General features: G+C 45.2%; 1 protein-coding gene across 9 annotated transcripts in view; it reads right to left on the reverse strand.

Moving 5' to 3' along the window:
• MYOCD (myocardin) overlaps nt 1–22,811 on the reverse strand; it is a 93,771-nt gene that overhangs the window by 17,632 nt on the left and 53,328 nt on the right. For 8 of the 9 annotated variants that reach the window (XM_019481870.2, XM_019481869.2, XM_019481868.2 and 5 more), the window contains exons 6-9: nt 12,215–12,390; nt 9,462–9,581; nt 6,361–6,608; nt 5,210–5,363 (exon numbers count right to left, since the gene is read on the reverse strand). In XM_019481870.2, coding sequence (XP_019337415.1) covers nt 5,210–5,363; nt 6,361–6,608; nt 9,462–9,581; nt 12,215–12,390 — 698 coding nt within the window. The remainder of the gene's footprint in view (nt 1–5,209; nt 5,364–6,360; nt 6,609–9,461; nt 9,582–12,214; nt 12,391–22,811) is intronic. The other variant, XM_019481864.2, reaches the window with a different exon arrangement.

The raw sequence follows: 22,811 nt of genomic DNA on the forward strand, positions 1-22,811 counted from the left end.
TCTAGAGTAGCTCATTACCCTGAATAGTTTTGGTAGAGGGTGTGGGAATGGGGTGCGGGGCATGAGAAGTGAAGTTTGGGATCCCTGAAGGACTGATCAGACACTATACTGCGTGTTTGCACATAACTTTGAACCAGCTCATGGAGGACTGGCTCAAAAAAGTACTTGATTTTCCCAGTACTCTTTGATACACTCCAGGAATTTTAAGCTGGTCTTAAGTGGCATGTATATCTAGACTCTTGTGTTTAAAATGTCTTTAGAATGTACTAAACATTACATCTGTCCACACCCCAAGAAAAAAGCAGACAAAGCAGAGCTAAACAGGAGATAGAACCGTGTAAAACTCCATTTGTAAATAGCAGTAGGATGTAACACATACTATCAGGTAAAGAGACAAGAGTAATGTAGTGGAAAGGATAATCCAATAATTGGAAGAGCAAGACAGGTTCCAGAGAGCTGTTACCACCTATAGAGTTTCAAGAGATTGTCTGGGATTAGGTAAATTATAATGGACCATTACATTAATGTCTGTGTTAATTACCTGGTTCTTAGTGTCTTAAGTGCTAATGTACTTCTGTTCTCAGGGTTGTCTCTTAAGATGTTTTGTAAATTTGAGCAGGAGAACTGAGAGACCAGAAAGAGAATGATGTTTTTCTGTAGAAAATGTTCTCCTACCTGTGTTCTAGTATCTCTGTCCTTTATCTTTATTCCATGATCGTTCTTTCTGGTGCATATTTCTGTCTGGTGTTGCCCACATAGTTTCCATGCTGGCGTTTGGTGCACTGGATGAGGTATACCACATTCTGGGATAGACATATGCAGCATCTATGAATTCGGTTGTTTCCATTGTGGAAGGTGTTGATCACTGTGGCAGTAGAGATGACCTGACAGGTTTTGCACCTATTGTTAAGGCAGGATTGGGTCCTATTAAAAGCCTGTTGATCATAGGAGTTCACTTCTGATGATGAGTTGGGCAAGGTTAGGGGACTGTTTGAAAGCCCAGTACCACTGGATGCTTCTCCTTAATTGCCCTTAAAGTGATGGCATAAGAACATAAGAAGTGCCCCACTAGGTCAGATTAATGGTCCATCTAGCACAGTATCCTGTGTTTGACAGTGGCAGGAGTGGATGCTTAAGAGGAAGAGCACTGAACAGGGTACAGCTGGAGTGATCTGCTGTTCATTACTCTCCCTGGCATCCATCACCACTGGCAATCCCTTGCAGTCGAGGATGATTGTCTTCTGCAGTTGTTTTATCCATGGGTCTGCAGGTGGATTACAGGTCAATCTGGGATTGACAGGTTCTACTGCAACTCACCCAAGTGTTTGCATGGGGAGTGGGTGGCTCTGGATTCTTGGTTCAGTGTGCAACATGCTGTTTCTGCTGCTCCTGCTTTTCTGTCTCCTGTTGTCATCATGAGGTTTCAAAGTACTAAGATCCTGGCAGCAGATTCTTCCTCCATTTGGGGCGATCCTGCACAATACTCTCTCATGAGTTGATGTTGCTTTTTTTCAAATTGGCATTGAAAACATCCTTGAAGCACTTTCTCTGCCCTCCTCTTCAGCATATGCCTTGACTGAGCTAGGAGAATAAAACTTGCTTCATGAATCTGGAGTCAGATATCTGGATGATGTGACCAGTTCAATGAAACTGATGTTGGACTAGACAACCTTCTTGTAACTGCTGCCTTCATGCCAGTTCATGACTAGGAGCTTCCAGGCCTCAAAATCCTACTCCTGTCATCACTAACTGGTTGCTGAAGAGCTTGAAATATATGCTAAAGCTGTTTTCATGGAAGATGCTTGTGTGTGAGTTCTTTTATCATGGAGAAACTGCTATACATCAGCTTCCACATGGGACCTTGATCCAATGGCAAAGAGGCCAAGACAACTGGAGATCTTGTTCCACTGCAGCCTTTGTCTGCCTTCACAGCTGTTGAGATTCTAACATCTTCTTCTACCTGCTCTGCTGTTAAGGACTTGTAGAACCATGGCTGAGGGCTGGACAGAGTTATTATAGTGGCGACCTGTACTCGCCGTGTTATAGTGCTGTCAGAGGATATATGTGGCTTTCCAGGAAGAAGAGCATTGCCATCTGCTGCCCCAACCTTATCTTGGTGGTGATGCCACTGCTTGGTTTGTGACTGCTTATTTGTCAGCATTAACCCTGCTTATTTCACAGATAACCTCCCTGAAGGTCATTCCAGTATCTGCCACCTGTGGACATGCTGGGTAGTAGCACAGCATCCACCATCATTGATTTAAAGGTGTCAGAAGAAATATCTATAACTGTTCTATTTAATAGATACCATATTTACTTGATAAATCCCCTCCCCCATCATCAGCATACTGGGAAAAAAGCTCCTTAACTCATAATTGCATGTAAGAAAAACTTATGAAATACTTTGATGCAAAAAGCAGTACGTGCTCAATAATGGAAACCAACTATGAACCTGAATAAATTCAGTTAATATTGACCATGGCTATAAAACATATTGTCCATTTTGGACAAACATGTTGATAAGAACCTATTACAAAAATGAGTCGGTACAACCTACTTAAATAACGTTTATATTAGTCTATCTTTTTTTAACCATTCACCCAGAATCCCTATGTCACTCCCTCTCTCAGCCTATTGCATATGATTAGTGTTGGCCTACTTTCCATGAAGTGGAGTTGGATCAGGTTGGCCTGTGCCTCATCTGTGTATACATTTTTGGAGGATCCCAGGACTAATGACAAAAACACCCAGTTCCAGTCCTGAGTGTGGTGTTAATTAGCACGAGGATCCTTTGTGGAGGGTATCTGGGGTACACATACGAACTGAGTGAGTGGTGCTGAGCTGTGGAGTCACCATGATTTTAAACGCTGTTGACTCTGCAGGGGCCCAGCCAAATGATCTCTAGGCTAAATCTAGTTCTGGTTCTGGTTTAATATCATGCACAAAGACACGTGGCACAGGATCTTCTAACTTCCCCCTAGTGGGGAAGAGGGTGATGACAGCGAGGAAGAGGAAGAGACAAATGGAACTGAGGATGGCAACACCGACAGCAGTAGAGGGTCCTCCAGTGGGAGTTGGAGCGACAGTCACATGAATGACAGGTGAACTGAGTATGTGACCCTGCAAGCAGGTAGGGGTTGCCTGGTTTGAGAGACCAGGGTTTGTTTGTGGGTATAGCACACGGTGTGGATATTGTAATGGGTCTGGGTGGCCAGCAGGCCTTTGTATGGGTGTGTGGGCTGCACGGGCACGGTTTCTATAATGGGCTATGGTTCTCTTTGTGGAGCGATACTTGGTGTGTAGCTATATATAATCTCATATATATATATATATATATATATATATATATATATAAAACAAAAGAAAAAGTTTTTTCAACCTTTGGTATAGGTATTCCATAAACACACTTTTTGGCATGTATATATGAGCCCTGAATTGATGCATTTTATCTTTTTATCTTTTTTGAAGCTGCTACAAATTTTAGCACAGGTATACCATAAGCACAATTTTAAGCAAAGGTAAAATATATCAATTCTGAGTGATCTAAGTCTCTGGATACTATATGCAAATTACGACGAGTATGTTTATTTCAAGATCAGTAGGCGTGTCTACATGAGGCACTTGATGCCCATTGCATTGATTCTGTTGTACATTAGTGTGGCTGGCAAAACCCATGGTAATGCACTAATGTGCAGTAGATTACTGTACTAGGCATTAAGCATCACAAAAAAGCATTCATCTGTGCTAATGCACAGTATCTTTAGTCCAATGGGTGTTAAACATCACATAAAAAGTGTTCATCTGTGGTAATACGCAATAGAGCCAATTATGGCGCATTAAGTTAGTACCTGTTATTAGAGGTACTAAACTTAGTGTGCTGTAATTATGGTGCATTAATGAACGTGTAGTTTGCTGTTAACTTCCCTGTGCTCAGGGAGAGTAGGGTCTGAAATTAAGGAGAGGGGGAAGAAGGTCTGGGGGCAGAGGGCAAGAGGGCTACCTGATCCTCCAGATTTATTTTCTCTGCTGTAGCAGTGGGAGGGGGACACATTCGAGGCAAATTTCTACTATTAGATTCTATAACTGGAAAATTATAACAAATTTATACATTTTTCATATATAGGATCTAATTATTTGGGGGGCGTCTTATATTCAGGGTTGTCTTATACTTGAGTAAATGTGGTATTAATAGATCTATCCAGTGAGCTTGAGTCCAGTTAGTAGCGTAGCTTGGGTAGAACTAGCTGGAAATACTTTTGTCAAGGTCTGGTCATTTTCAAGTATAGGCTGTAATTGATGATCTTTCTTATGGGGTTAAATGTGAGAAGGTAGGTGACAAGCAGGGGGCTGTAGTTAGTCGGAGTTTTCTTCTTGTATGGTAACACATTGCTGTGAAGTATTTGGGTGACTCTCTCAAAGATACAGTCTACTTCTCTGTTGGAGTGTCCTTGCTGGGTAAAGGTAGTTTTCAGTTTGGCAAAGTGGCTATCATGGGTATTCTCCTCAGAGTAGATGTGGTGGTACCTGAGGACCTGACTGTAATTAGAGCTTTTTTGATGTGTTTTGGATGATCACTGTTTTTATGGATGTAAGTGTGGTGGTCCATAATTTTTTTGTATTCATAGGGTGCCATCTTGGATATAGATCATGGTATCAAGAAAGTTATGTTAGCATAGAAATATTCCAGAGAGAATTTGATTGAAGGGTGGTAGTTGTTGAATCTGTGGTAGAAGTCAATAAGCAAGTCCAGGTGTTCAGTTCAGATGAAGAAAATATATATGTAATGCAGGTTTGGTGGTACACTTTCAAAAAAAAATTATTCTCCAGATAGCTCATGAAGAGATTGGCATATTGGGAAGCCATCATTATGCCTACAGCTGTGCCCAGGGTTTGGTGAAAGTGTTTACTGCACAAAGGCAGCCTGGAGTTTTGCATAGGCCTTGTTCTATTTGCTATTTAGCTCTGCTGTGTTTGCTTTCTTCTCAGAGTCCTGAAGAAGGCAGCATGGTGCCTAAAAGCTTGTCTATGTCCCTCCCAACTATACTTTTTTTTTTTCAGTAAAAGGTATCATCTACAGAAATCCTTGCCTCTCACACTTTTCCTCAATCATCATGGCTACAGCATCCCCTCAACTCCAAGAGAATTCAAAACATTTTGATTCAAAGGCATTCTGTTACTAGGTAAAAAAGGACAGGAGGTTAACACTCACCTTCAGATCATCCAGGTTAGAAGGCAGAGGGCCTGGTTTCATAGAAGACACACAGCTCTGTCCTGAAAAAGTAGTTTTCACTGAAGAAAGAGGGGTATTGTTCACAGGAGTTGATGACGAGTTTGAACTTTTGACCATTTGTTCACTTGAATGCCTGAAATGACAGTGGATATATTTATTGTAAGAATGCCCAGTTTTGGTAACAGCACTCAGTGCCATATTTACTGCTAGCAACTTGGGTAGCCAGAGGAGAGCCCCTCCAGAGTGACAACATGGCTTAGTGGCTACATTGGAGATTTCTCTTATTGCTTAAAGGTATGTCTGAAGGGGTTACAGGCCCCAGGAGGTTATGCACCCAATTGAGAAGGGGATTGTAAAGAATATTTGAGACCCAAGAAAAGGACATGGAACAGCTCCAGCAAAGATCTCAGCAGGAGCCCACAGAACTTTACCCCATTTTTGCCTGTACAGTTAAGTTGGAGAGGTTGGATTGAGGATGTTTAGCAGCCAACATTATTATTATTTTTTTTATTTTGTATCCAAGTCCAAATTAGTCCAAACTAATTCCAAATCCAAGAGCGCAGAACCGTAAGTGGCCCTACTACCGGCAAACATCCTCCACCCGCACCTGGGGCTTCAGATGCTTCCAAAACCTTTGGCAGGCGTCCTACGTGCAGGCCCAAGCCCGGAAGCTTGGGGTTTGGATGCCCCCAAGTTTTGCTTGCCCTCAGCCATAAGGCCCTCAGAGCAAGCAAGGGAGGAGACTCCCATTTCCATAAACTGGGTTTAAAGCCACTGCACCTCAGTGGGTACTGAACCATGCCAGAAGAGCAGTTCTCCTGTGAAGCAGTTCAGGAAAACTGCCTTTTTGGACACAGATACATGGTATTTCCCCTGCCAGGTTAAGAAGCCACTACGCTTGCCCTGAGCCTTCAAGTTAATTTCATGGATTCTCAGAAATGAGGGATGACTGGCCAATAGGAACATGAATAAGGTTGTGATGGGGCTACATTTGCAAGTCTCCCACACAGAGCCGAGAGCTGGTACAAACAGGCACATAGGCATAAACATGGAAACTGCACGGAAAACTTAGGTGGTCAGAGAAGCAACTCTGGGACCCTCAGAATAATGAGCAGACACTGCTGACTCACTTAAGCTGTGCTTGGTGGATTCCTTGATAGCTGAAGTGCTGTTGCTGCTGCTGTTGGCTAAGGATTTGCAGCTGTAGAAAGAGCTGCTGCTGCTGGAGAAGTCTGGCATAGGCTGAGTCCATGGGAGGAGGAGATTTCTCAGCTTTCTGATCAGGTGGGATGTACTGGTGATACTTCAGCTTCTTCACTTTTGGCTTGGTATCCTTGGGCTTTTTGTGGCGGTTCTTGCTATCACCAGAGGACTTTGACTGTGTGTTGTAGAGAGAGAAGGACAGGGGTTAGCTGAGAAATTAACCCCTGAGCTAGAGGCTGATGAAGATGAAGTCATTCTTATCTCTAAATTTTAGTCATGTAAACAAGAGGTGGGCACATCCTGTCCCCTCACAGTCACCGATCAGAGGATAAAAATATGTGATCCTAATGGTGGGGGCCTATTGGTCCAATCCTCCTGGTTGTTGCCAGACCAAACCCTGAACCTGCATATGTGATGCACTTAATTCCAGTCATACTAGAGTTACAGAGAGAGTTCAAGGGGAGTCTTTTGCCCAAGAGTCTCTTTTGTCTTGCATCTGTAATCCTAATGTGTAACACCTACCCTTTTAGCCAGTAGTCAATGTGGTAAAGTGTGATGATCAGAATCTAGAGAACTGCACATATTGGGGCTGCTCTGGACTACGAGATTTTGCTGGTTTGATTTTAATGCCTCCAATAGAAAATCCCCATGTATTGTTGCCTAGATAATTAAAATCAATATAAAATGAAGGGACCCTCAGCTACCAAAGCTAAGATATGTCCCCTTGGTTTGAACAGATAGGCTTTATACAAGTCCCAAAGGTCCACACAGTTGGGTCTCCTTCAGCCAAAATAGATGCAACCCTATCCTCAGCCCAACCCACAGATACTCAACTCTCAGACTTGTGAGAGTTCATTGATTGTGGCTACTGGGTCAGTGCACAGGAGGAATCCAGCTAGGAATCCAGTAGTGGGGTAGATTAGCTCATTTCCTGTCCTGAAGAGATTAACTCTAGATGGGACAATTAAACCAAACACAGAACAGGAAAAAGTAGCTCCTCAAATGAAGAGGTTGGGAGTCCTGGTGAACAAAGCAGAGAGGAGGCTGCTGGAAGGGGAAGGTTCATTGAGAGTGAAGCACCAGGAAGCAAGCTAGGAACCAGTAACCACTCTGAACAGTGAATATCATGGTCCTCACTATGCCCAGGGCTGCTAAGCAAGTAGACAGCCATGTGGTGTCCCAGGGTAAGGTTTTGCATATTCCTTCAGCAGAGCCCCAGGCAGCACCACTCTAGGGTAGATTTCTGTTGCACTTTACAGGCCCAAATGGCAGTTTGCAACTGCATAACCGACAGTTTTTACATTTATGCATAGTTTGTGGTTCTATTCTACGTCCAGTGTAGGCACATAAGCATCCACTGAGGTACTTAGCACGCAAAGAAGATTGCACACTAGCTCAGTGCTCTAACTGCAAGGCTACAGATTAGATGTCATGCGGTCTCCCTCCAGTCCTCCTTTTGAATCTGGACCTCTATGCTGCCAACAGGGAGATACGTGGGTCCACATAGAAAAGGACAAGCCAGAGTATATGAGGTTCAGTGAGATAGCTGCTGTCCTAGAAAGAAGCAGACCTTGATTTCTAGTCTGAACAACTTTTTTTCAGTGGGGTAGACATGTCCTTTCTCTCTTCTCTCCATTTTTATATGACTATTAAATGCAATGTGCAATGGTTCTGTTTCAAAAGAAGCACAGGAGTGGTGCCTGGATGCCTAGCCTGTTGTATAGTGATTAGAGCACAGTGTTGGAAAATTGGAGAGACACGGATTCAAATTCCCTTGGCACAAAAAAGCCTAAAAAACAGGTCTTCCACATCCTGGAAAAGTGCCTAGCCACTAATGATTAGGTCTAAAACATGGGAGGGCCTCTGTCATTCCACGCCAACATTTCAGTAATTATGTGTCCATGTTGCACAGAAAGCAGGATTTCAAACTGTATGCAAGTTTAAAAAATGACAGTGGTGTGGCTGGAAAACTGCCATTTTGGTAGGAAAAGTAGAACAGTGTTCTGCTCTGAAAAGGGTTCTGCCTTTTTTCTGAGGAGGCCTGTGCAACTGGAAATTAGTCTGCAGGGCCTTCTCAGAAAAAAAATATCATTATCATCATCCCAGTTGTAAAGACCAATGACTACTACACCCCTGGGAATGCAGAACTCCATACTCCATAAAAGCAAGAGCATCATGAATCTCACACAAGGCTACACAGCACTTTCAGCCTGCAAGGTGCCATCTTTGAAATTCTCTGCATTATCCTGTCATTAGAATCACTCCTACTTGTTAGTTAAGCCTCTGTTTAGCTTGTTTTTATCCAGGCTCAGAAATAGTTTGTATAAATAATCCCGACCCACTCAGAACCTTCCCCCAAAATTCCCTGCCAGCAAGGGCATGCAATGTTTAACTCTGGGTTAAGTGGAATTGTTTATCAGAGTATTCAGTGCATTAAAACTCAGGTTGCAGAGAGGTTTCAATTCAATTACATTGGAAGGCTCCATTCCTAATGCTTGAAAAGCTGCAGCGTAGTGAGGCTGGATAGATAGCTTCTTCACTTAGAGCACTGAATTGAGCTAATAGGTGTGAGTGAGTGAGGTAAGACAAGGATTTTGATTGCTTTAAAGAGAACTGTTTTTTGGCACTTCACTGGACAAACAGCTGGGAGAAAAGATAAGTCGACAATATGAGGCTCAAATTTCCCTTGCACGTATGAGAGGACAAATAGACTCCACCCCTGGGAGGACCATGAATGAAAACAAAGCAGAATATTTGGGTCATTATCTGCCATGGTGACCTGGGAGAAGAATTTTAACCAGGGAGGTGAAGTAAATATTAACAAGGTCCTTGTCCTCCAGTAGATAGCAGCACATCCTAACAGCTATGTCTGTCTTTACACAGCTCTGGGTGGGCTTTATTTTTGTGGGTTAAACCTAATTTTAATATAAAATAAGAAAATGTAGATGAACTTTAACCAGCAAAACTCCACTCCTCATGTTATCTTTCTTAGGACTTTCTTGGTAAGGTGATGAGGAGGGTACATTACCTTTACTGCCGTGGGCACTGGAAGTTGGTTATTCACCTGCTTTGGGCTTTCACATTGGCTACTTTGCACTGAAGTCAAATCAGTCACATTGTTTTCAGAGCCATGGGTATGAACCTGTAACTAAGAGTCAATTACCATTAGTAGGTAGCATGTAATCCCCAAGGAATATAGACAGCATAAGGAAACCCATACTTTGCAATCCCATCATGGATCACAGCACCCCTAACTGTGCATGATTCTACCACCTTCCATGCATGAATAACATAGCATTCCTGTGGGAAGCAGAGATTACTCTCCTTGAACATGCTTTGGTTGCCTGCCTCAGGCTCCAAAGTCCACAAGAAGAGCAGGAGGCTGACTGGGCTTCAGCAATAGCTTCTCAAGCCGGGGCGTGTAAGGAGTAGGCATGGTGAAGCAGGGACCTTGATCCTGCGCTGAGACCACGGCTGATCTGATATTAAATTCTCTTACTCTGTACCAGGGTCAGGCTTGGCACCACGTCTTGCAGCAGAGCTCCTCATTTGAGCACTCCATCCTGACTGCATTATCTCTTCAGGCACTCCCGATTCTCTACCTATATCCCACTCATCCTGCCTTACGACTATGGCACGCTGGGGCCTGAGAACCCTCCAGCCCATGTCTAACCCTGTTCTCACCCCCAGGCAGCCTCAGCTTGCACATGTGCTAGCCTGTGCCAGGGCTTGTTTTTCCAACATACAAATGAGAATAAGGTTAACAGGGCTGAGTAGCTAACATGCTGCGCTGTCAGCAGCAAAGCCTATGCCACAGGAACTGAGGGACTCTGTTCCTGCAGACCATTTGCCAACACTTAAGCAGAGCACAGCCAAAGCCCATTTGGCAAAAACTCCATCCAATAGAAAATGCCAGAAAAATGGAAGAAAATCTTGTTCCCATCAAAGACCCTGATCTATGCCTGGGTCAGGAGGGCAGCCTGCTCTGGCAGTTTGCATGGGCCATATATGCAGATATTTTTAGCATCTTATTCAGAACAAAGTGATTTCTAAGTTCAAGGCACAGCAAATCTTCCCATCTGTAGGTTCAAATGTCCCTGCTTCGGTTTATACAACTGAGACTGAAAGCATTTTATCAGTCCAGTACAATTAGACAAACCAAATAGACAATCATTTGGCTACTTGCCATAAGTACTTGGAAAATTGAAGCCCCTGGTGCCAAGTACATTGTGTAACAAAGGCATGGAAGTATAGAGTGTCATATAAGCCAAGAATCTGTCACTTCCAGGTTAACTATTGCTTGCGATCTTTTACAGGACACCCCTTTGCTCTCTGTGACCACTGGAGGCTGATCACCCTGTTGTGATAGCCTGTGCATTTAGGACCAGATTCAGATACAAAAGTAGCTGCATCCATAGATTTTCATGTCTTGAACAGGGTTGTACAGAATCACATGTAGGTACCTAAGCCCTCTTATGCACATAACAGATGAAACAGAATCTGGTCCCTGGAATGGGTCTTGCTCCAGGCTATCATACTAACCACTGTTTCACCAGCAGTTTTAAAGGGAAAGTACGTGTTTGTTTTTGCAAGAATCTGAGTCTAGGCCCCCAGCTGTCTCAGTCCCTGCCACGACACAGTTCCTGGGGTGTCAGGTAAGGCCCGTGGAACTGACATCCCCTCTGCTCTGGAGTTACATGTGTCTACTGAAGTTGCCAGGTTCCTTTATCAGGTGCTCAGCACCTGTTGGAAGACAGCAATGCTCTGAATCTCCTGGAATAGCTTGCCTTCACCTACTCTCACATTGTTTATTGCATTCAAAGGAATTCATTTACTGACCAAAGGCAGCAAAAATTAACTCACTAAGGACTGGTGAAAGAGATTGCTTCTCCCAAAGCCATGTACACAATTTCTGCCAATAACAAGAGATGCACTAGGATCCAGGAGCTATAACTCCGGAGGCAGCTGCTGGCAGCTGACTCTTAAATTCACAGAGATGCTATTTTGATTAAAAAAAGAGCCTTGCCCTGTAGCTGAGTTTCTAATCTGCTCTATGCCTGCTTCCATCCATTCACTAGGCCCCTCATTTTTCTTGGTGCCTGGAAGGCCTTTCCTTGTGCTTTCTCTTATTTCTTCTCCTTCCTACAGTTTCCAAGAAGAAAAGCTGATAGCTTCAAGGTCTCAAAACTACCATCAAAGTAGGTGTGTCTACATCTGCAATTAATGTGCCTGAATTTTCTGAGCAGAAAATTCAGGCTCATTAAAGCACGCTTGAGCACACATTTACACGTGCACCTGCATCAGGGGCAAACTGCACCCAATGAGAACCACACAATCCAGGCCAGGACTACTGCTGCCCTGCTCTGCCCCCCTGTCATGGGATCTCCAAGTTCTGCCACGTGCCAGCTTGGGGAGGTGGGGGAAGCTATCTTGGCGCTGTGACTGCATGTGCATGTGCGTGTGTGTGTGTGTGTGCATGCGTGCGTGTGTGTGTGTGTGGGAGGAGTATAGACAGCTAGCATTTGTATCTACTAGGTGCTGGAAAGAGGCTACAGCAGCCACACAGTAATCCCAAAACAACTTTCCTGGGTGCTCAGCTTTGCCTGACCAAGAGAATAAATGCCCTTGCTTCCTGGCACAATGTATCCATGAAGTCAGAGTGCTTGGGATACTAGGTTCATCACATGCTCAAATGTTCCCATTGGGCAGAGAGAATAAGTTTCTCCAAGCTGGCTCATAACATGTGAGCTCAGGCCTGCCACTGCTACTTTCTTTGTTTACCTGAGTTGTTCCTGATATAGCAGAGGAAATTGGCTCTGAGTTTTTAGTGCCTGTTGCTGACCCTGTGGAGCCTTGGGATTCTTCACCTCTGGCCTGCTCGGGGGACAAGTCATCATTGCTACTATCCTCTTCAAAGGCAAAGGCATCAGATGATTTAGAGAAGCTCACCTGGGTTCCTTAAAAAAAAAAACAACAGCAAAGTGTCAACGATGCATATGCAGAAAGTGTTAGCAGTTGCGTGCAGCACATGTCTCCCAAAATATCTCACTTGCTTTCCCAAACACCTCCACGAAAAAGCATGCCCATGACTGTCATGGGGCACAGGAGGTACAGCTAGGTAGCAAAAGTGAATGGCCAAAGCAAGGGAGGATGGTCAATGCAATGAATATTTGCATCTCAGGTCAAGACCATGTTTTGGATAATCTTGAGCTGTACGTATATTGCATATAATCTTGCAAAGGGACTTTCCCTGGAATGGCTTTGCTGAGTTCAGCCATTTGGATACAGAACCCAGTTTTTACATGCAATTGCCTCATAGGGGTGCCCAAAGCCAACCCCTAGAAGCTCATGCCAGATTGAGGTACATACATGCCTGTTTCATGGGCTGCTGTAAGGGTCTAGGAACAGATCTGGGCATTACTTCAAACTGCTTAGAACTGCAGTTGAAAGCTGATCTGAGATGAGAGTCTGGAAGGGAGGAAGTACAGGTGGGCTACGCAGACACCAGAACTGCAGAGATGAAAGCTTCTGCGGTGGGAACAGTGGGTTTATATTGTGGGCCAGGCTGAGATGAGGATCAGAGGGCACTGTTGAGAGTGGTGAAACCTGTGCCACTGGAATCCACTTGTGTTTACAGTCTATGTCAGTGGTTCTCAAGTGAGGGACTGTGACACCCTTCCAAGGGTGCTGCCGTGGAGGTAGCACCACAGCTAGGTGGAACTGCCTACACCCTTCCTGCAGCCCTTCTTAGTCTGACTCCTACACTCATCCCAGAAACGGAGGCAGGTGGGACTGTCCCACACCCCTCCCACGTTTCCAGGAGGAGCATGCAGGGTCAGACTGGGACGGGCTGTGGCAAGAGTGTATGCTCCAGGTGCGGATCATTAACACTGCTTGTCCAGAGGGGTCAGGCTGGGCTGGAGCAACCCTTTGTACCTCCTGGCTGGAGGAGCTGTGTGCAGGGACATCCAGGGCAGGTAAGATGATCTTCCTCCCCACTAGTCATACCCCTGCCCCCCAGGTTTACAGGAGACATTTGTCCACGGCATGAAACATATTAGTTATGCCCCTAATCCTGCTTGCTTTAGGCAGAAACATATGGCAGCACCCTGATTGCGAACCACTGAGATAAGCTGAGGCAACACAACAGTGGTTCACAACTGGGGATATGTTCAAATTGAAAAAAAGTGTGAAGGGTGCTTTGACTCTGAAAAGGTTGAGAACCACTAGCGTGTACCATAGAAGGGCATTGACACATTTGAGTCGTTGCCCTTCAAACTGATTTTATTTCCAATTTCTATTTATCTGCTTCTTATTCATATATCCAGAGCTGGCTGCAGGGATCAGAATCTGGAAAATCAGGAGCTTTTCAAACATGCTATTCCAGCCCTCCAGAGATGATAAGATACAGACTACTATCTTCCAACGGTCCAGATGGGGGAGTGATGGAGGCAGCTTGCTAGTATGTGGCTCCCTCTCCTGTCCTAACACAACTGCGATGACAGCACCCAGAAGCATTTGTACTGGCTGTTAAGTGCAATGGTGTGCTTCAAGGTCTCTAGCTGAGGCAGTGAAAGGGGAAAATGGGGGTTTTCAGGGGCTGGGACAGGCAATGTAGGAGTTACTCTTCCACTTCAAGACGCAGTGTAAATTAAAGGCCCATCATGGTAAGACAGCCAGTACCTGATCCTATTTCCCCTATTAGGCATCTAAATGCACTTAAATGCATAAATGCAATTCTATTCCACCCTGTCTGAGTTTCTGAAAAAAAATTAATGCTTCTATTTTTGTGATACACTGTTATCTTAGCCTTAACACCAGGTCTTAAAAAAAGCAGCAAGAATGAGGAGGAGGAGAATCTCTACCCATGTTTTGCATTGTTTTTCAGGTATTTGAGCTGGGTGGAACAGAGTTGCACTTAGGTACTTAAGTTCACTTACACACTTAATAGGTGGAATATACTGTAGCCCTGAGAGTGTGAGGTATTTAGGACCATAGACAATCTGAACATGCATCTGATGAAGTGTGCTTCAATTCGTGGAAGCTTGCGCTCTATATATATGTTTGTGTACACATATACACATGCACATACACACTTTGTTTAGTCTATAAAGTACAAATTTACCGTGCCCTCCATGTAGTTACATGCCTGGAAAAGGAAAGAAGTCCTTAAACATGCAGGATATCTTTTTCATGGCCACCTTTCCAGTACCACTCTGATCTGGGATTGAACCCTGATATGTCTGTACTATTGACTCTGTCTTCCTAGAAGCAGTGTGGCCTTCTCTCTGGTGCCAGGATGCTCACATCAGCAGAGTAATTTATATTCAATTATGTATGGCAGAGTGGCAGAGTCTTCCTACATGCAAGCAGCCTAAACAGCATTTTGAGTCTTGCCAGCAGCAGATGGACACTTCCAATACAGCAGCTGGGACACAAGACAGTCATTTATGAAAACTAGCCACTGTCTTTCCAAAGGAGACTTGGAAGTAGCTCTTGGCACAGACAAGAAGATTCGGAGGAAAGGGCTTTATGGGAATCTTTGGAGGTCATATAATGTCTCTAAATATAAACAAGTTTGTTGTTCATCACCAAAGAGCAGTGGTTCTCTTAGAGGGATTACTGGCCTGTGGGCAATGAGATTGATGGGTCTCACCATTATTTGCACTGGACAGATGTCTAGATTGCAGTCTTGAAGGCACTCAGGGCACTGCTTGTAGCCTCAGCAGAGGAATCTACTTTTGAGCTGGTTCTCTCAGGACCAATGGGTGACCAAGGGAGTCTGCCACTATTTATTTGGCTCCTTGTTGTGGATAAACAAAGACCTGGTGTCTCCAGGCTGGTCAGCCTGCACGTTACAACTCTTTGGGACTCCCAGAAAACTCCTCAGGACAGTGTCCCACAGCCAAAAGGCAAGAGCTCTTGACCCCTGGTTTCTACTGATAAGTAAAGCGCTGAAAAAGAAAAGCTATCAGGGGAGTCCTTGGGAAGGCTGCAAGCAGGAAGGTGGATAATGGAAGGAATATTGCTGTTGCACTTGTGATCTGCTTAGTCTCACTTCAAGTGTGTATCATGCAGTTTCCCTCTCTGATAACAAGGTGACAAATGGGGAAGTAGGAAGGGATAGGGAAGAACTTACACCTGTCTCTGCTCCAAGCACAGCAATGTGTGGCTTCTCACTGACACACTCCTTCATTCTCTGACCTGTACCTCATATCTCACTAGATAAAGCTTATTGTCTTCTCTCCTGCAGTGTGTTATACTAGAATATGTGAGAAAACACATGAAGACCCTACTGTACATATGGGGCAACTTGTTAAGCCACTGCCTCTGCCATCTCTCACTAGACTCCTACAGCACTTATTGAGCTTGTGCTCATCTGCCAAAATCATTGTGTCAGGAAGAGAGTCAACTGATGTTACCAGGTAACTCACCTTACAATCATAGAATCATAGAAATTTAGGGTTGGAAGGGACCTCAGGAGGTCATCTAGTCCAACCCCCTGTTCAAAGAAGGGCTGTCCTCAACTAAAACATCCCATCTAAAGCTTTGTTTAGCCGGGTCTTAAAGGATGGAGATTCCACAACCTCTCTGGGCAGTCTGCTCCAGTGTTTAACTACCCTCCTAATGAGAAAGTTTTTCCTAATATCTAACCTAAACTTCTCATTTTTCAACCTGAGACCACTGCTCCTTGATCTGTCATCACTGACAACAGTCAGCTCCATCATCTTTGAAACCACCCTTCAGGTAGTTGAAGCCTGCCATTAAATCTTCTCTCAGTCTTCTCTTTTCTAGACTAAATAAGCCCAGTTCCTTTAGCCTCTCCTCATAAGTCATGTGCCCCAGCTCCTGAACCATTTTCATTGCCCTCTGCTGGACTCTCTCCAATTTGTCCACATCCTTTCTGTAGTGGGGAGTGCAAAACTGGACACAGTATTCGAGATGTGACCTGACCAGTGCTGAATAGAGGGGAAGAAACTTTCAGCCTAGAAGCCCATAATGTAATATTCTTGCATACAGAAGGATACAAAGGTAGTTGCCCATTTCTTTCTTCCACACCAACCCATCCTGCCAGTTCTAGATCCGTTTTGCAGAACTTCTTTTGTCCCTATCAACAAAGGAATGTGTGTCTCTTTCTAAGTCTGCCTGTCTGTGGGCCAGAGGCTGCCTTAAATTGTGTAATCTCAAAAGAAAGACAGGGTGCTGCCCAACTTTGTGAAAGGGGCATTTTTAGCTGCTATCAGGGTCAAACATACTCCTCCTTGTCCTTCTAGGGTTTCCAAATATCTACACACACCTGGCAGTTGGGCCTCCTCCCTTGGCAATAAATGTCAGTCATTCAAAGGCTCACCCATCACAAAAAATCCCCATAACAATTGACGTATCTGGGAAGCTGGGAAGCTGCTGCAGTCAGGTATACTCAGCAACTGAAAGCAAGTCTCATGCAGCACACAACATTTGTCCTAGGCTAGTCAGTCCTACCCATGTCAGGACACTGGAACTTTTCTGATGGTTCCTCTAATTTTTGCAGTAATGCAAGGGGTCTAGGAAGGTTTTGAAGGTAGGGGCCGGATGTTACTCCAAAATGTACCTCTAGAGCAAATGTCTGTAGTTTGCATGCCTCAAAAGGTATACACCCTGTAAGGTTGCCTCTGCTGCAGGAGGATGACTTTATAGAGCAGGTGTTAAGGGGTGACAATTGTGATCCTTATGAAATGTGCTGTCTAGAGACCTGTGTAACAGACCAAGACAGAGAGCAAATTATCTGACTTCAACACACCTGCTGTCTTGAACTTTGAGAGAACCCTGTTGAATCCTTGTGCACTACCACCCAGGAGACCATCTCCTAATGCACAGAACAGCTGGGCTGGATTTTAAAAGGCATCTATCAAAACAGAAATGTGCTAAAGCTGTGCATCTGAGGGATGTCAGTCATAGGCACAGTACAGTCTACAGTGTGGCTGGAATGTGCAGCATCTTTCAATTGATATCAGAAGTCTGTGTTGAGTCGGGGGGGGGGGGGGGGGGGGAAGGGAATGCCAGCCTTATCTTTCCTGCTTTCACCCCTATCTGGGTCTATCCATGTTGTTTCATGATCCTGTCTCTGCTGTAATCTCAAGCAGAATGGTGTTTGTTTGAGGCTGTTTTTAATGCACTGGGCATTGTCCTTTCAAATGTAGTGGACAGAGTGATGACAAGGACCTGGTAAAAAAGGCTCTTATATCACCCCACAACTATGCAGAGCGCACATGGCCTCCTGTCGCTGGGACATTAAGGCTTTTAGACTGGCTCTGGTGCTTAGCATTCACTCTCTTGGAGGTGATTAGACAAACATATCAACTGTACTTTCTAGTGTATAAACATTTGAAATTCCAGGGTTAAAGTGAGATGGTTTAAAGCCCTGTCATCTTTCTGGAATTGCAAAAACAAAAGAATTAAAGTTTCAAAGTAACAATGCTCATCTCTGCTCTGTGTTGTACCCCTCCCCCCGCCTTTCTCTGTCTGCAAGAGCCAAGGAGAGTCACTGACTTGGCAAACACACCATAATGCTCCTTTGACATGAGGCATTTAAATGCCCAAACTGTTGTGTGGGGTATTATGGCCATGCAATTTCACATTCAAATTAAAAAGAAAATAGCAGAATTAATTTGATGAGGTATCCTCAATTCTGCCCTTTTGTCTTCATTATCTAGCAGAAGGGATGATGGTTGTTGAGCCCTCAAGAGAGTTTCATACTTTGAACGGGGCTGGAGCTTTGCAACTTACATCTTCCCTTCAAGGGGAACCCCTGAAACTTGTGGTGGGAGCTCCACTGCTTGTCAGCAGAAGCTGCCCAGATCAGATGATGAATCTATATAATTCTTTGACACTTAAGCCACAAATTCTCATAGACTAGTGCGATCCCACTGAGTCACAAGAACCAGTTTCAAGTCTCGTGAAAGAGCAGGGACAACAGGTACCTTCCAGCACATGGAGCTCTCTTGCTAAGTCAGGGAGTTCTTCACTGCTGGGAGAGCCTGGCAATAACTACAGCCCACAGTCTTTAGTTTTGTGACCATGTAGGATGGATTTCTCATATGATAAGGTATAAATCCCCTGGGAAAAGCTGTGATAAACTGGAATCAAGACTGCGAGAGACATAAACATTACTGGGTGCTGTCATAATCTCAAAACCAAAAATTATGAAACCTGGAAATTTGGAATAAAGGATCTTAGGAAAATAGGGCTGAAGGGGACCTCAGGAAGTCATCTAGTCTAGCTCTCTGCCCAAGGCAGGAACATCCTTGTAGCCAGCCAAGTATCTGTCTAACCTGCTCTTGAAAATACCCAGGGATGGAGATTACGTAACTTCTTTAGGCAGCCTGTGCCAATGCTTGACCACCTTCACAGACAGTTCTTCCTAATCTCCAGCCTAAATTTCCTCTGTTGAAGTCTGAGGCCATTGTTCCTGGGCCCAGCTAGAGAGAAAGTTTACACTCAAAAAGAATTCAAGCATGTGGAAGTGTGGAAATGCACAGGTAAGATGCCTAACAAAACTTTAATTCTGACCCATAGTGATACCATGCAATAGCCATACAGTCATGATTTAGGAATTATGGTTTTTGTTGTCAAGACCAGCTTTAGCTGTTGGGGGCCCTGTGTAAAATCAGTGTAGAATAAGCACAGGAGAAAAAAATTATATGTAGGGGAAGAAGGGGAAATTATGCAAGCAATAGCAAAATATGTAATCATTCTAAAGTTACCTCTGGGCTCTGTATGTGGCACATGCTTTAAGCTGGCTTTATTTGTTGTCCCCCATTAAACTTAATTTAATAGGTCACATTATATTTTTCTGCACCTGTCCCTCAGATAGGTCCCTCAGTGTCTGATGGGTGTCACAAAAGAATGGTATTTTAAATAGGGGAAACATTTGTATTAAGACTGTACAAAGCTCTTGTTTTATTAAACCCTATTTTATTCAAATTACTAACAAACACTTTGGCTCCCTTTTTTAAAAATTCAAACATACCTGCCGAGTATATTGGGAGCTGAAAATGACCTTAGAATCAAGTTTGATTGGGAACAGAGAGGTGATTAGCTGTCAGTATGCATCAGCTTTCCCCCCATCTAATGCCCTCCATTTTTATTTACACCAGGCAGTGAGAAAAACAGCAGGATCCAGTCCCCAGTTCTTGAAGGAAACAAGCTCTGATAACCCTGACATTCCTTGTGCAGAAAATGTAAGGAAAGAAAAAATGTCTGTGCCTTCTTGCTGCTTAAAAAAATAATCAAAAAGAGCAACAAGCTTTCCTTTGTTGGTCCATTGCATCTCTTTTAAACTGTATTGGTCACAGGTAGGGGAGGCAGAAGACAGTTTAAGAGGCAAGAACTGAGAAAAGCCTGACAACTACCACTTTTGCACAATATTTTTCCCTAGATTCTCTGCCATTCATGCTGCCTCCACTGGAAAGGGCCTTCTCTGGCTATGCTCTTTAGTCTTGGGGGGACACTCCTGGAAGCACGTGTGCATAAGTGTGTACTTTCACATCTACTGTGCAGTCCAGGATGCCTTGTATAAATGTTCTTAAGACAGACCGTTTTCCAGTTGAGTGAAGGCCCCAGCCCTCATCAAGAACTCTTCCACACTACAATTCAGATGCCAAACTTCAGATCTTTTGGACAGAGCTCTGTTTAAAAAAATGTCTTTAGAACTTTTTATAAAGTGGAAATGTGTTCTTTTCATAAATGACTGAAGAGTCTTTGATTATATCCTTCTTAAAATATTCCCCTTGAGGCAGAGGCCAAGCCTGGAACATTTCAGCTTCAAAGGTGAATACTCTGTAAAGTTACAGGCTTGTGAAGTACAGGAATGACATTGGAACCTGCCCTATAGTAACTTCGGGGAAACTGAACCTTCAGTGAACACTCTGTGTACTTTCTATTGTATTGTGTGCCAAACAAAGAGATGAAACAAGCAATGGGGAGACAAGAAAGGAAGCCCTGTGCATGAAAGCAAGGGAAATCTGCCACCTTTGTTTTGATAGCAGAAACTTTTCTAGCTGGCTCTTCATGGGTATGGCATACCTTGCATTATACACATTGGGTTCAAATGTGAAATGGAAGCCAAAGGCTTTCCTGCCTCACCATTTCCTGTGTAGGTCTGAAGACAGTATTTCAAAGACCTGGGGGTGCGGAGTCTTTGCACTGGCTACTGTCTGCCGTGGGTTCTAACCCGGGCTTGCAAAGATTGTTGGGAAGCATATATAAGTGCTCTACCAGTAAAAGATTCCCTTGATAGTTAAGGACTGAGTGCCACTGGGCAGGGAGTTTAGGCCCCAGAGAGCCACCACTTAAGACAATTCATTTGAATAGATGAAAAGATTTCAACTGACTAGCAGAGCTGGATCACAATTTCCAGTAATGGGCACATCTCATATAGATGAATCATAACAGCACAGTTCTTCTGAGTTTGGAACCCACGGTATCTTTCCTTCCAGTGCAGTGCCCTACTCAGCAGGCATGTCTGTAGGAGATGCTTAACTGCGTAGTAGCATACTTTACTGTGCAGAAACTGTGTGAGTCTACACGTGTGTATGCTTACTTTGTAGTAAAAACTGTTAATCATGAGTAAATTTGCTATCTGCAAATGCAGGTAGCAAATTTACTTGTAATTAGTTACTATGCAATAACATATGTGCAGACGCCAACCCGTACGTAATTAGTTACTATGCAATAACATATGTGTAGATGCAAATTTGCTCCTGGTCAGTCCTGCCACTAGGGGGCTGACTTCAGGATAGCCCCAGGGCTCTGGGCTGGGAGCCTTTCCTGCCCCAGAGTTGGGCTGCCTCTATGGGACCACTGCATGGTACTGCAGTGCTGCACACCTGCCAGGCCCGTGCCATCTAGGCCTGCCAGCACCCAGTGCTGCAGGGTGCTGCAGGCTTCTGCTAGGCCTGCCAGAACCCAGGCCTAGCTGTAGGCAGGTTCTGTCTGCTGGGGCCAGCTGTCAGTCCCATGCTGTACCCCTGCACTGGGTGCTGCAGGCAGCTGCCCAGGCCCAGCAGCACAGGGACAGCTGTACAGAAGCCCAGAGAGCTGGTGCAGGGCCCCAGTGGTGTCATCCTCGCCCATGCCCATGCCCACACCCATTCCCACCATCCAGGGCCCCAACTGGTCCATGGAAGAGACTGGCAACTTTGTGGCACTGTGGGGCAAGGTGGAGGTGCAATGCCAGTTTGCTCAGGGTAGGTGCTCCAATGCCCATGTCTATGAGGGACTGTCAGGCTGGATGTGGGAGCGTCGGCATGACCGGTCAGTATGGGAGTGCCGCATCAAGGTCAAGCCTTTGCAGGCATAGTGGGTTACAATCACCAACCATAATCATTGGTCGGAGAGCACCCAACAAGTCCATGACCTTTATGCTATGTGGCATCTGATAGACATCCTCATGCCCAGGACCCAGGCTACAGACATGCTGTATAGAGCAGCACGGGTGGCCTGCCTGAGTCCCCACCTGGCCTGGCACCCACAGTGACATGTCACTGGGGGAGGACCCCTCAGGCCTGCAGCAGCCCATCTTGCCGAGCTTCCCAGCTGCAGCCTCCACCAGCAGTGCAGGAGCCTGGGCCAGTACCTGCCCCAACAGCTCTGCAGCCTCAGTTCCAGACATGAGGCACAGCTGGCCATGTTACCACTGGCCAACACCAGCACCACCTCCTCCCCAGGGGGCCTTGCCCAGGTGCAGGACACCACTTGGAGCTGCATGCCATCATTGCTAGCTGGGTCTGACCCGAGCCACCAGCCATGCCAACCCTGTGGTAAGCCCCACACTGAGGGGGGACCTTCCCTACCCCGGCACCTACTCCCTATCCTTGGCCAGCCCAGCCTGACCAGGCAGGAGACAATGTAAAACTTTATTGAGCAGCCCATGCCCCACAGCTAGGTGGGCACAGGCCTCTTACATGCCAAGAAATGCATCGATGCTGGTGGCGATGTCTTTCTTGGCTGCAGGGGGCAGGGATGTGTAGCGCAGCCACAGGTAGCCCTCCAGGCAGTGGTGGAGGTTGTAGGGCATCCCAGTCTTGCCCCCTGTGTCATCAAAGCTCAGGGTCCTATGTCAGGCCTCAAATTTGCCCAGGGCACCACGGCCATTAGCAACAGCAGGGCATAGTGGGTCAGGCACACCTTGGTCCCCACAAACAGCTCCTTGTGCAGCCCCTGGGACACAAGCAGCAAGGGCAGGCTCAGGCTCAGGGCACAGTGGCAGTGCGGAGGTGTGGGGTGGGGAGGGCTGGCCCTGGGGCACCTCCCCAGAGAAGACCCTTCAGGGAGGGCAGGGGTATAGGCAGCTCCTTGTCCCAATTGTCCAGGAGCCCCATGTCCCCTGAGCCTGGGT

Source organism: Alligator mississippiensis, chromosome 8, assembly GCF_030867095.1.
Source record: "Alligator mississippiensis isolate rAllMis1 chromosome 8, rAllMis1, whole genome shotgun sequence".
NCBI lineage: Eukaryota > Metazoa > Chordata > Crocodylia > Alligatoridae > Alligator > Alligator mississippiensis.